This window comes from Thamnophis elegans, chromosome 11, assembly GCF_009769535.1.
Source record: "Thamnophis elegans isolate rThaEle1 chromosome 11, rThaEle1.pri, whole genome shotgun sequence".
NCBI classification, from domain to species: Eukaryota; Metazoa; Chordata; class Lepidosauria; order Squamata; family Colubridae; genus Thamnophis; species Thamnophis elegans.
Window position 1 is genome coordinate 31,341,726 of NC_045551.1, and position 14,048 is coordinate 31,355,773.

At 38.9% G+C, this 14,048-nt stretch overlaps 1 protein-coding gene across 1 annotated transcript in view; it reads left to right on the forward strand.

The window, feature by feature from the left end:
* Positions 1 to 14,048, forward strand: part of OCA2 (OCA2 melanosomal transmembrane protein) — a 196,672-nt gene that overhangs the window by 88,323 nt on the left and 94,301 nt on the right. The window contains 1 exon segment of the mRNA XM_032226226.1: positions 2,815 to 2,947. Within this exon segment, the coding sequence (XP_032082117.1) occupies positions 2,815 to 2,947 (133 nt within the window).

A 14,048-nucleotide genomic window follows, 5' to 3' on the forward strand; every position in this document is an offset into this window, starting at 1 on the left:
CATAATTGTAGTTTAATTTCATCTCAGCTCAGAGTGATATTGTAGGGGACAGTGGGCAGGATCAATAGTGTTAAATAGTTTGTGCTCCATAGTCAATGATCTCAGAATGTAATCTAAAATGTTTTGTAAAATAATTATCTTAGCATTGGCATATGCCACAGGTAACTTCACAGACCATAGGAAATTCTTCTGACTTAAAGACTTCATACATACTGTATGTCTGCACATTAGTAAAGGAAATTTCAAAGAAGATACTACAGTGTAAAAATAAACTACTGTCTTGGCTTTTTGGTTTTAGGATTTAATATGCTTTGAAAGTGACTCACAAGAGATGTTGCAGGATATATGAGAATGCAAGCACAGTATCTCTTTAAAGCAACCACATCTTTTCTCAGACCGGCACAAAGTTGAACGCATAAAATAGCATGTCATTGATATGACTCCTTAAATAGTGTCTTATATTCAGGTGCAGATATATGGCTGTTTTTAAAGAATACTTAGTTCATGCGTTCTCACAGGTTCTGAAGTATCATCCCTGAATATGTTTTGATGCACAGGCGCCTTTTTAGGCAACACTGTACAAATTGTTCTCACTTACTGACGCATAATTGGGACTGGCAGCCTGGTTGCTAGACACTGCATTCATAAGTGAAATATCATGTGTCTGCAGTGGATCTATGACCTCTCTTTTGCTTTGGTCACTAAGTTGAATCGTCACCATGTTTATTGGAGTCAGTATGTGATTGTGACGTGATTTATAACTGTGTTCTCTACTAAGTCTGCTTCTCAGAAGTTAAAGCACAGAAATAGCAATTATGGGACTATGGGACATTGCAATTGGTATAAATTGATTTCAAAACTGCTTTTTCCTCCAATAGTGTTGTTGTGAACAGTCATCAAATGAGGCAGTTGATAAGCAAAGACTTCCTGTGCTTGTATTTAGTATAACTCTTTCTTGATGTACCTCTACTGAGTCATACTTGATTAAAAAATATAGTGAACCAGTTACTTGAATCTGTTTAGATTTGCTAGTTTGTTACAGTATGACAATAAGAATGTGCTTTTTTTATAATTCCTTTAGAAATTGTTTTTTCCAAAACTGAAAACTATATTCACTTATTTGTATTACAAAAATGGGTATTTGTTGGTTTTGTTTGTTTGTTTGTTTGTTGTATGTATGTATGTATGTATTTACTTGCTTGCTTGCTTGCGTGCTTACTTACTTACTTACTTACTTACTTACTTACTTACTTACTTACTTAAAATCTATATGGCACTCATCTCACAAGGTGACTTTGGGTCAGTGACGTGCAGTGAGGGGAAGCAGGGAGGCAGAGCCTCACCACTGTCATCATGCAAAGAAAAAAAATGTAAAAGGAAAAAGGCTGAGGTAGTTGCTGCCAGAGTCACAGTGGATGACTCTACTTACTGCTTAACTGTTTAAAAAAAGCCTCTAAAAAGTGCCCTCTACAGGAGGAGGCAGGAGAACCACGTGCCTCATTTAGTTTGACTTCATGATCACTTGAGCAGAGTTAAGTAAGGGTTAAAAGCCGAAACATTTCTATGTAGATGAGGCGTGTGGTTCTCTTGCCTCCTCCTGTAGAGGGCGTTTTTTAAAGGCTTTTTAAACAGTTAAGCAGAGACATCCATTGGGGACTCTGGCAGCAGCTAGCCCGCCTGACCTCAGCAGCTCTCATCCTTTTTCCCTTTTACATTTTTACATTTTCATGATGGCAGGCAAGAGCAGAGTTGAAATCCTCTGTGAAAACAGCTGGAAAAGGTATGTGGGTCGGAGGGAGGGGGGGAATTCAAAATTAATGTAATTTGTAAGTAATTGTAAGTAATTGTAAGTGTGTGTGTGTGCGTGTGTTTGTTTCTTCACTCAAACAAACTCTCTCTCAGTTTGAGGGAGAGTTTGTTTGAGAGTGAAGAGAGGGAAGGGGTAGGAGAGGCAGGGAGGGCAGCCTGCCAGCTTTCTTTCTCTGTGTGTCCATGGCAGCCCGCCAACAGAGGCAGGTCTTTTGCCTGCCTCTGCTGGTGGGCTGCCACTTTCTTTTGCCCAGAGGCAGCAGCTCAGGCATTCTCTCCTCTCCCCGACATCCCACTGTCTAAAGCGCTTTCTTTCTTTTGCCCGCCTGAGCTCAGGTGGGCGAAAGAAAGAAAGCGCTTTAGACAGTGGGATGTCAGGGGAGAGGACTGCCTCACCAGCCATAAACCTCACCGCATGTCACTGGTATAGCATATATCTTTCTTATATCTTTGTATTACTTCCTTTATCTTCCTACTTTGTTCCTGGTTTTGATTAAAATTATTAATTATAATTTGTCTTCCATCTTTATCTTTTGATGTCATAAACATATTTTAAAGACTCGGGAGGTGAAAGCTATTTTTAAGCCAATTCATCACGCTACACTGACAAATGCTGTATTAAACTATCTTCCAGGGTAGTGTAACTGATCAGAAGGAGGTGCAAATGTGTGTGTGTGTGTGTGTGTGTGTATGTATGTGTGTGTTGCATGAGTGTTGCATGAGTGAGTGTAAAAAGTATAATTCTAAATTTCTTTCACTTGGCAGCCATTTTTTATCAGAAAAGGTGAGCATATTTCCTGCTATGGAAAGCTAGGTGAGGGAAGACATACTGTAAGTGGAATTTGAGAGCTCACCTTAAGATGTGCTTCTTCCAAAAGAGACATGACCTTAAGGGTGCTATTAAAAAGACTGTCTGATCACATAAAACAGCAGATGCTTTTGATTTCCATTTTCACTGAGTAAAACCATTGTAGCTGACTGTATTTCAACTGTATTTTTTCCTAGGGGTTGGACTTTGCTGCATTTACAGGGCATATGTTTATTGGAATTTGTCTTGTACTTCTGGTTTCCTTTCCTTTTCTACGACTACTTTACTGGAACAAGAAACTCTATAACAAAGAGCCAAGTGAGATTGTTGGTGAGTGGAAAATTGAAACAAGGTAGATATTGATCTGATTTACTTGATAAAATGAAACATTAAGAAGGGTGTTTTGTTTTGAAATATGGATTGGATTTATAGTATGCTTCAACCCTGAGAATTTGTTATATTCCTTTTCCTGAATAATTTATCTGCTTATAAAGTGATTAAGTTTGCTATGGACAGCACATTATGGATTGTGTTTAAGACTATCAGACACAATGAATATTACACAGGTAGTTGATTTAAAAGAACATTTGCTGGAATCAGATGTAAAGTCATTTGGGCTGGCATGTGCCAAATGTTGATGCCAGGCATTACAAAGATATGGCTTTAAATTCAGCTGCACATACTCTTAATTGCTTATGAAGGAATTGGCTTATGTGACAGAATGCTAATGGACATGACTGGAATGAGATTAATATCTTTACTGCAGACAGAAAAGAAGCTATATACACGTAGAAGAATTTTCTATTGTAGTACCTCTGTTTCCCCCGAAAATAGAGACCTGCCCGATAATAAGCCCAATTGGGCTTTTGAGTGCATGTGCTAAAATAAACCCGTCTCACCCAAAATAAGCCCTCCCTGAAAATATTATAACACGCAGCAGCCATGAGGTGACCATGCTCACCTCCTCCTGCACCCTCAAAAATATAGACCTCCCCAAAATAAGGCCTGACATTATTGTCAGAGAAACGTGGTACAAAGAAATCAAAGTCCTTATATATTCTATGCTACAATTTTAAAATTCTAGGTGTTTTAATCTTCCAGAATCAACAGACAACTTGGATGAACTTGTGATAGCCTTGATCCAGATGTTGACATAATGGTTCTCTCCCTTTTATCCAGTGGGAAAAATTATATGGCTCCTCAATCCCCAGCTTTATTCTTTATAGTAGCAATAGCACTTGAACTTATAGCTGCGTCACACTGCTTAACAGTTCTCTCTAAATGGTTCACAGAGTCAGCTATTGCTCCCAACAATCTGGGTCCTCAGTTTACTAACTTGGAAAGATGAAGTCTGAGTCACCTTGACTACAACGTCAGTCTTGAGTCCACTTTTTGTTTAATATTTTAAATTAGTAGACAGTGGGTTTCTTAACACGTGCTTTCTTTTTATTTTTATTTTTAAAAAATCATTGTTAGCAAGCATAAAAGGCATTTTAGGAGCAGCTAATAGCAATTATTCTGAAATCTAAATGGTATTCTGAAAACTATTAGGAGTTGAACATCCCAAGGCTGAGCTGTCTTGAAGTCTTTAAAGAAAATGGTATGATCCTATGCTTTGTTATTAAAAAGAGCAGAATCATCTACATATTCTTGTGTTTTATTAACCAAAATGGGTTAAACATATTTAGTAAAGAAGCGTATTCAAACTCAAAATTAGACGTCATCTGTGTTATTCTCTCATTACTATCTTCAGATTCAGCAGTTCTCATAATTAGTAAACTTTTTCCTTCCTACAATCAGCAGTGGTTACATCATGATGAAGCTAATCAGTACTTGCTCATTGCTCAATAAAAGCAAATACTGAAGTACTGTACTAGTTCTATTAATGATTTCTGGGAAAGGAGATGAGAGGGGTGATCAAAGTACATTACATTAAAAGGGATCTGAAGCAATTTGGCTTCAGAGAAGTAACAAAATGAGTGCAAGATGTCTTAATGGGACTTTCCAATCTTAATTGCTGTAGTTCTGTGATAACCTTCAACAGAAGTGTTTGAAACAGCTGTTTCAATCAATTTAGTGTCTGCAAAGTTGCCCCTGATTACCAATCAAACAAGTACTGAATGTTTATTAAAAAAAACCTCATTCACTGTTCTTCATTGCTTAGATTTCTTCAGTTTTCATATTCTTTTTGAGGGTGTTCTGCTGCTACTCAGTTGCTTAGGATGAGCAAGGAATTCACAAGATTGCACTTTGAAATGCAAGGAGACTCCAGACATTTTAAAATTTAGAGACTAGATTGGAAGATGAAGATATTATATATCTATAGACATGTATGGCAAGAATATTTTCATATTGTCAAGGAAAAGACATGTATATTAGCAGGATTCAAGCTTGACTTGAAGGTTCTCTCTCTCTCTCTCTCTCTCACAAACACACACAAACACACACACACACACACACACACAGAGAGAGAGAGAGAGAGAGAGAGAGAGAGAGAGAGAGAGAGAGAGATTTAAAAGGAAGTTTGACATAAGGCAATGGAAGTACAGTGAACTTGAAAATCCTGAGATAATTATCTCTTAGCATTTACACAACAGTAAAGATTGTGCTACATTAAGGTTTTGTGGAAACATCTTTCTTTCCCTTAGTAAACATACTGGTTACAAACCATACAAAACAACCAACAAGTAATAACAAAAACTCCTCTATCCATATTACAGGAACCATACCAATTGTTACAATTAATCAACTTTATTACAAATTTGACAATGCCATGGAGGAAGGAAACACTTGCTGAATATCTGTAGGTAGGCTGGCCCATCACCTTGGCAACCTGGCTCTTTCTGACTTCCAGAAGAGGTATGGTGAACTCTGTCTCCAGGAGAGCAGAGGCAATGACTGTGGCAAACAGCAAAGAACCAGTTCTTTAGAACCTCTCCAGACAAGAAGAGGGTGGAAGATCATCCATATGTGTTCCATGAGGAGACCTCACAACAACAGTCTTCCATAGATTTATAGTATGCTCACATACTATAAATCTATGGAAGCTCACAACTGCAGTAGAGCCTTTTAAAAGACACTAAGTTTGCTAACATCATTTTCTAATCACTTTTGGAAATTGCTTATTTAACCATCTTAAAGCTACTAGAGACCTTCAGAATGACAGATTAGATCTGAAGGGGAAATTTTCTTTTCTGAACAAAAGAAATATTAACTATATCTAGTTTTCTTTCCAACTCTCTATAACTTCTGTCTTACTCTTGAAAAGTAACAGTTATTTTTTCATTATTTTCTACATCTGCAGGCACTTATGTTATAGAACCTGCAATCATCTTAACTTCTTCTTTCACCCCCTCTTTCATTTTTATAAGTCTTTCATTAATTTTTTCAAAAGCTGTCAATTTATTATTAAGTGATTTAGCTAAGTTACTGGACAAACATAGTTTTCATAGTTGTTCAAACATTTTCTGAAGAAAATCTGGTTTAATTCCTCTCTCTAGCAATCCTCTCCTTCCTCTATTATTATAGCCACTTTTCTCATGGTTGCCATTATGATACTATCATACAAAAATAAAAAATGTCTCAAAAAGGGAAAGACCAAAAACAAGGTTTTCCCTCCTTTTTGTCATTTGTCTTCCTGTGTCCTTAATGTTTACATACATTTTAAAATGGCACTCTGCAGTTACAGTGAGAATCACAGTCTAGCTCATATGACTCTATATTTTGATCTGTGAAATTCACCAATTGTCTTTAATAGCAAGCAAAAACATTCTTCCAGTTAATTGTTTTTTTAACTCAAATTTGTTCAAAAGCACTTTCACCAAAAATAAACTTTCAAAATAATTATCCATTTTATGCTTTCTTATATTCACTCCTTGCTAAACCTTTTGCAAAAAGCTTTTAAATATTTAAAATTCTTTTCCCCTTTGTAATACTAGAAAGACTGTTGACTCATTGTGGGATTTTCTTTTCCTGTCCCTCAGAAAACCTCTCTTTAATTGTAAATTAGTTATATTTGAAAGTGCTTTAAAAAATGAGGCTCAGACTAACCTTACATCCCTGTAGGTTGCATTACAGCTGTGATGGAAATCCCTCAACTCCCAGCCACTCAACTTACAAGCTGGCCACAAAAATCTCAGTTCCTGCAGTTTATCATGAACAGCAGTTTCCTGAACATAAGTGGGTGATCTCACAATCTCTCCTTTTTCTGAAAAGAAAGTAGTGGCTAGAATTCATTGTCTGATTGTTAGCTCTGCCAAAATATTGTACCTGCTCTTTCAGGGACATCTCGTTCACCATACATCCTCATTTGAAGCTGACCATAAGTGGATGAAGTATAAAAAGAGCCTGTCACCTTAGGGATATCTCATTCTTGGTAGAATTCAGTTCAGATCCCTGGTCTTTAATGATATGTATATGTACAACTGAGAACAAGAGATAGGCTAGGGCAGGGGTGTCAAACTCATGTCATCATGGTGGCATCACATGATGTATCGGGACTCCCTCCCCGACTTCACTAAACCAGGTGTGGGGATGGCCAGCGAGTGAGGCATATAACCTGCAGGCTGGGAGTTTGACAGCCCTGGACTAGGGATTCATCTGAGCATTTTTAAAATAGCTGACTGATCTGATCTCTGGAGAGATACTTAAATCATCTAGATTATTAGTGCTAGATAATGTCAACAGCCTCTCAAGAATTCATAATACATAAGCTATCTATAGGCCAACACACAATGCTGATCACACACTTCATTTGCTGGGATAGCCTTCTTTCAGTGACGTGCGGTGAGCTTTGTGGCCGGTGAGGCAAGCGCGAAAGTCCCGCCAAAGCCCCAGCGCCGCATCCGCCATAGAGCGGGACTGGGATCCACTCTATGGCGGACACTGCACCGGGACCTGCCGCCGGGCTTTAAAGTGGTGGCAGGGCCCCGGCAGCATCCGCCATAGGGCAGCCCTGACCATTGTAAGTAGCCACGTAGTAGCCTTCCATGCCTGCCGACTTCACCTGATGCCCAGAAAGTGCTTGCAGGCAGGCAGGCAGGCAGGCAGGTGCTCAATAGCTTAACATTGGACTAACAGGACACGGTGGGGATTCCATGACCGCCCTCGGAAGGGAAGGCGAAGGGGGGGGGGGTTATGTTTCAGAATTTGGATGGGTCTCCGTTGAACGAAACCGCAAGCTCCTTTTAAAGCGAGGTTGGGGGAGGGGGTGGAGGGGCAAGCCAGCCAGCACTGCAGTGGAGCTATGCAGGAGCCTAGCAAAGAGGGAAGCCATGGCGGCTGTCCCTAGCAAAGAGGGAAGCCATGGCGGCTGTCCCTAGCTCAGCAGGTTCCTCGCCGGCTCACCTCTCTGCGCCCCCTCCAAGCCTCTGTTTGTGGCCGGCATCCCCCCCCACTCCTACCCCTCATTTGGCCAAGGCGCTGAAGCCTTTGATCTGCTTGCTGACAACCCCCCCAACTCGGTTGCGATTGCTCCCCTCAGGTGAGAGCAAAGGATGAGGAAGGTGGGGAGGGCGCCCGGGGGTGCCTCTGGCTTTGCAAATGGAAAAGGCAGGAGAACCACAGCCCTTACCTTCCACAGCCATTCTCTCAGAGCTCGCTTAGTGCATGCATAATTCGCCTGCCCAGAGATGCTTCTCTCCTCCTCTTTCCTCCTTCCTCCTTCTTCACCCACCTCCTTCTTTCCTTCCTTCTCTTTCTTCTCCCTTCACAGTTTTCTCTCTCTCGCTAATCTGCAACCGAGAAGTTCAACCTGCAGCAAGGAAGGCTTTAGCTTGCTTTCCCTCTGCAGCCTAGGAAATGGAGTCTCTGCCCTCCCCGCTCAAGCGGCGCAAGGCATGATTTGCTGCTCCCAGATCAGGAGGCGGAGAATCACGTGCCTCCTTTGCATACGGAATTTTTTGCTTTTTAACCCTTGCTTAACTCTTAAAAGGCGAAAAATTCCTTATGCAAAGGAGGCCCATAGTTCTCTCGCCTCCCCCTACAGTTCAGACTCAAAGTCACTGTGACTTGGAGTCTGGTAGCAACTACCTTGGCCTTTTTAATTATTTTAAAAATTCTTTCCTTTTCCTCATGAGACTGGTGAGGCCCTGCCTCCCCTGCCTCCAGTGACTGCACATCCCTGCCTTCTTTAGATAATTTCCCTTATAGTAATCCCATTATCATGGACCACTAGTTGCCGAAGGCCAAGCTTATAGACATCCTCCATTATCAAGAGTTGAACTAGTCTCCCCCAAAAGATAGGATTAAGCAACAAAAATGCAGAATACAAGTACTGGAATACTGACCTTGAAAATGCAATGTAGAGCCCATTTGATATGCCATAGTGTAGCGGCCCCCAACCTTTTGGGCACCAAGGACCACTTCCATGGAGACAGGTTTTTCTGCATACTGAAGGAGGCATGGTTTCATGTGTTACCTGCATCCTGCAGATGGGGCATTACTTGTTCGTGCAGACTGGTTGCTGGCATGCTGGCATGATTCTGGTCCATGGACTGGGTTTGGAGACCCCTGCTATAGTGTACTATGGACAATATATTCAAAAGTAGGTAATGTGATTACACCTACAGATTCTTATACAGCTAACTATTTAGTGTTGTGAGAGAATGTACAAATGTCTTCAACCTTGCATTTAAAATTAAGAACACCCAGATTGCTGTGGCATTTTCAGTAAATTCTTCTTTCCAAGGAGGGGCAGCAGTAGGGAGATAGTTGGGATAGTCGCTACAGAGCATTCTGAGCAATTGGAAATGACAGAGGATAAGGGCTCTGAGACAGGACCTCCTCCTAGCATTAAAACATGTAGTACTGAGTGAAGAGCAGAACAGAAGAGGTTTGCATGGCTTCTCATAAGGCAAGTGTATTTCTATTGATTATTGCTTGTATCTGGTCAGTTCTATTTTAGAGCCATGGCTAGCAAGTAGTCTTTTTCTGGGAACTTGTTCTACTATCTGGGACTCTGTTCCTCATGAAAATTCTGTGCCTTTTGGAATCCCACATTCTTTGACTTCAGAACTTTACATTTCAAACCCTGGACTCCAATGTCTGGATCCTGTTCAGGGTTTTGGTTCAATTCTGACAAGACTGAGTAACTGAATGTTGGATTCCATCCACCCTCTGTGGTTCAGGAAAAATATGCCTCTATTCCCAGATCTGGGGTTGATGCATTTGTGGGATGCCTGTCATATTTTATTGTTGTGTTTTACTATTTTTTTCTGTATTTAATTGTTTTAACCATGCACTGGCTTTTGTAAATTGTCCAGAGTGAATTGGAGTGGTAAATTTTAATGCCTCCATGAGGGAGACTGTATAACTGTATACAGTTATATAGGTATACAGACTGTATAACTCTGCATCCACAAGATCAGCTTTATGGAATTGTGATACTTCAATTATAGATCAGTTCCTAGAACTATGGCTGTGTAAGAAAAATGAGAGTGATTCAGATAGACGAAATGAAATAAATATGCAAGCTGACTTTAGGATGGTTTAGGGGTTGATTATTTGGTGAATGATTTTGTGAATATTTGGTAAATAAATTATTTGGATTATTTAGTGAATGATTTTCATTTGGAGACAAAGAAACTGTTGATTTTCCAAAGTTTTTCAGTGGCTTTCAATATAACTGACCCCAATATCTTCTAGATGACCTGGCAGTTTAAGGAAATCTCCATTGAAATTATTCTGCTCGTATCTGCTAGGAAGATACTAGATGGTGACAGTTGAGTTGTAGTTCCATGAATTGGAGCTCATCCCTAAAAGCTTCATTTAATCTCCAACATTTTTTAACTGATATGTAACAGTCTGAAGAGATCATCAGCAGATTTAAAAGCAAATGTTATCAATATGATGATGACATTCAAATACCTTTTCTATGGCAACATCATAAACATGACTGCCTTGACTACTTGGCTGTAGATGGTAATGGGTTAGAAGAGGAGAAATAACTTTGAGTCCAAATGGATTGGGAAGAATCATCACTAGATTTTAATACTAGAATTATATACAGCTGTCTATATATGGTCATATTCTCTTAGAATGAGAAAATACATAGTTTTGGAGTGAGTCTGAATATAGATAGTTTTCTTTCTTAACAGAGTTTATAATCAGAAACATTTTGATTTGTATTAGTTGATGTCACAGCTTCATCAGTTCATAGAGAATTATGAGAAAGTTACAGTTAAGCTCCAGATTTCTTTTTTGTAATTTTCACATAAGGTCGTCCTTTTGTACTATTTAGAAATGTCAAATTATCTCTGAAACATCTGTTATATTTTATACAAATGTTTACAATGACTGCAAACTTGCTTTGGGGAACAGTACAATGTGTTATTTCATGGTGATCCATAGGAAGGATTTAGTAGCAGAACGTAGTGATGGTGACTGTGTAATGCTAATGTTCTTGACTTTAAGGAAATATAAAACTAAGCAATGCCTAATACATTTCTTGGACTTTGGAACAGTAGAATTCTACAGAACAGTAGTAGGATGTCCTGACAGGGGTAACTAATCAGAAAAGGCACTTGAGATGAGTGGGAGTACTAAAGGAGATATTAAAAACATAATTGGAAATATTTTTAATAGCAGAGCAATAGGGAGCAAGAAAGTAGTTATTGAATTACACAAAAAGCTTAGTGAAGGTCTTAAAATAGAACACAGTGTATGAAATTGTAATGTATCAGAAAACAAAAGCTAGGAGTGAGCCAAGGTTAATAAAGAATTCAAAGAACCACAAACAGAGCTGCTTATACAGGTCTTAGGCAAAATAAAAGGAAAATTATCAGATATCAGCTGCTCAATGAAGAAGACAAATTGCTAACAGATTATGAAGAAGAGACAGAATTACTCAATTCTTACTTTGATTCAATCAGTCAATTAGAATACAACTGGAAGGGACCTTGGAGGTCTTCTAGTGCAACCCCCTGTTCAAGCAGAAGACCCTATGCCATTTCAAATAGGTGGCTGTCCAGTCTTTTTCTTAAAAGCCTCCAGTGATGAAGCACCCACAATTTCTGAAGGCAAGTTGTTCCACTGGTTAATTGTTCTCACTGTTAGGAAATTGTCCTTAATTCCAGGCTACTCTCTCCTTGATTAGTTTCTATCCATTGTTTCTTGTCTTGCCTTCTGGTGCTTTGAAAATAAGTTGATCCCCTCTTCTTTGTGGCAGCCCTCAAATATTGGAATACTGCTATAATGTCACCCACTAATCCTTTTTTTTCTCCAGACTAGCAATACCCAATTCCTGCAACCATTCTTCATTTGTTTTTGTCTCCAGGCCTTTACATCATCTTAGTCGCTCTTCTTTGCACTTTTTTCCAAAGTCTCAACATCTTTTAGCAAAACTGAATGTAGTATTTCAGGTATGGTCTTACTAAGGATTTATAAAGTGGTAGTAATACTTCAAGTGATTTTGATTCTATGCCTCTGTTATACAATAAAAGATTGCATTAGCTTTTTTGGATGCTGCTGCACACTGCTGGTTCATGTTTATATCATATTCTAAAGACTCCAAGGTCCCTCTCACAGTTACTGTTTTTGAGCCAGCTTTCACCCAATCTGTGTATCTTTGGGTTTTTTCTGCTATGTATGATGTAAGCCTTGCTTTTCTTCACATTAAATTTCATGTTGTTGGATAGGGCCCATTCTTCAAATTGGTCTAGATCATTTTGGATCCTGAGCTTGTCTTCTGGGATGTTGGCTATTCTGCCAGCTTAGTGTCATCTGCAAATTTGATGAGTTCCCCTTCTATTTCCTCTTCCTAAGTCGTTTATGAAGATATTGAAAAATACTAGTACTTGTACAATGCATCAGAAAGAGATTGATCTCAAAGCATCTTGAAAACAATGTAGTAATTATCAGAAGCCATCATGGAGTTAGTATAAATCTTGCCTGACTAGTTTCATCTCATTTTTTAAATTGGATAACTCCCTTATAGATTATTGTAATGTAGTAGATATAATATACCTTGTCATGAACAGAAGCATTTATCATGCTGATTATCAAGCTTGTTAAGTGTGAGCTGGCTGACAATTAAGGGAATGCTGTTGTCTGTAATATTAGACTCAGAGTTCTGATCAATGATCTTTCATTGAATTTGAAAAATATAAATTAGGATTTCAGAAAGTTTAGTCTTGGTTTATTTATTCGTCAACATTTTGGGTTTAAGTGGAGAATGGGGGAACACTTATCAGGTTTGCTGATGATATACAATTGGCTGGGATAGCTAATATTACACAAGACGAAAATAAAATTCAAAATGCTAAAGAGATCTAGAATAGTAGCTTTTTGCAAATTGAATAAACAGACAGAAGTATGATTTGGTTACAATGAAGACAAATGCATTTTAGGCTGTATCAACAGAAATAAATTTCCAAATCACAGATATGATCTTTTCACTGTATTCTGCTTCCACATCAAATACTGTTCCCACATCGAATCCAATTATGGGTATCATACTTTTGAAGGAACAACCGAGATAAATTGGGAAGCTACAAACTAAGCTCCAAGAAAAATTATTGAAATAGCTTTCATATTTAGTCCTGAAAAAACTAAATGACAAAGATGGGAAATGATAATATTCTTCAAATTCATCTAAGGTGTCATATAGATGAAGTTAAGATTCATTCTCATTTCAGAATGTAGCACATGGAATAATGCATCATATTATGGGATGACAGGTGATGATTGACTATGAGTCAGTAAAATAAATTACTAGAGAGGGGATGGAGATTAGATTGTTGGGTTAATTCATTTTGGACTCTCACACTGAGCCAATGAGTTCAAGTCCCACCCTAGCCATGAAACCCACCCTGGTGACTTTGGGCCTATCACACTCTTTCAACCCAACCCACCCCTAGGGTTATTGTTGTAAGGAAGATTCGTTGGATATGTTTGCTGCCTTGGGTTATTTGTAAAAATAATAAAGGATATAAATAAATAAAATAAAATAACGTGATGGTCTGAAAGGCATCTGTCTGTAATACCAGGGACAATACCTCTTCTTGTAAAATTTTATTTCAAACTAAGAAAATCTGGGGAGGCACACCCCTAAAGGCATATGGTCTGTCTGAATTATTACTTAGGCTTGAACTTCCTTCATCTCTGGAGTCCATTTCCCAGTACATGATAGCATTAGCACTTAGACTTATATACCACTTTACAGTGCTTTACAGTCCTCTCTAAGCAGTTTACAGAGTAAGCATATTGTCCCCAACAATTTGGGTCCACAATTTTACCCACCTTGGAAGGATGGAAGGCTGAGTCAACCTTGAGCTGGTGAGATTCGATCTACCAAATTGCAGTCAGCTGGGAGTTAGCAGAAGTAGCCTGCAGTACTGCACCCTAACCACTGCACCACGTAGCTCATATAATGGAGACTGCCACCCACTTTAGTCTTTAGGAAGACATTAAAATATCTTTAAACATCTTACCA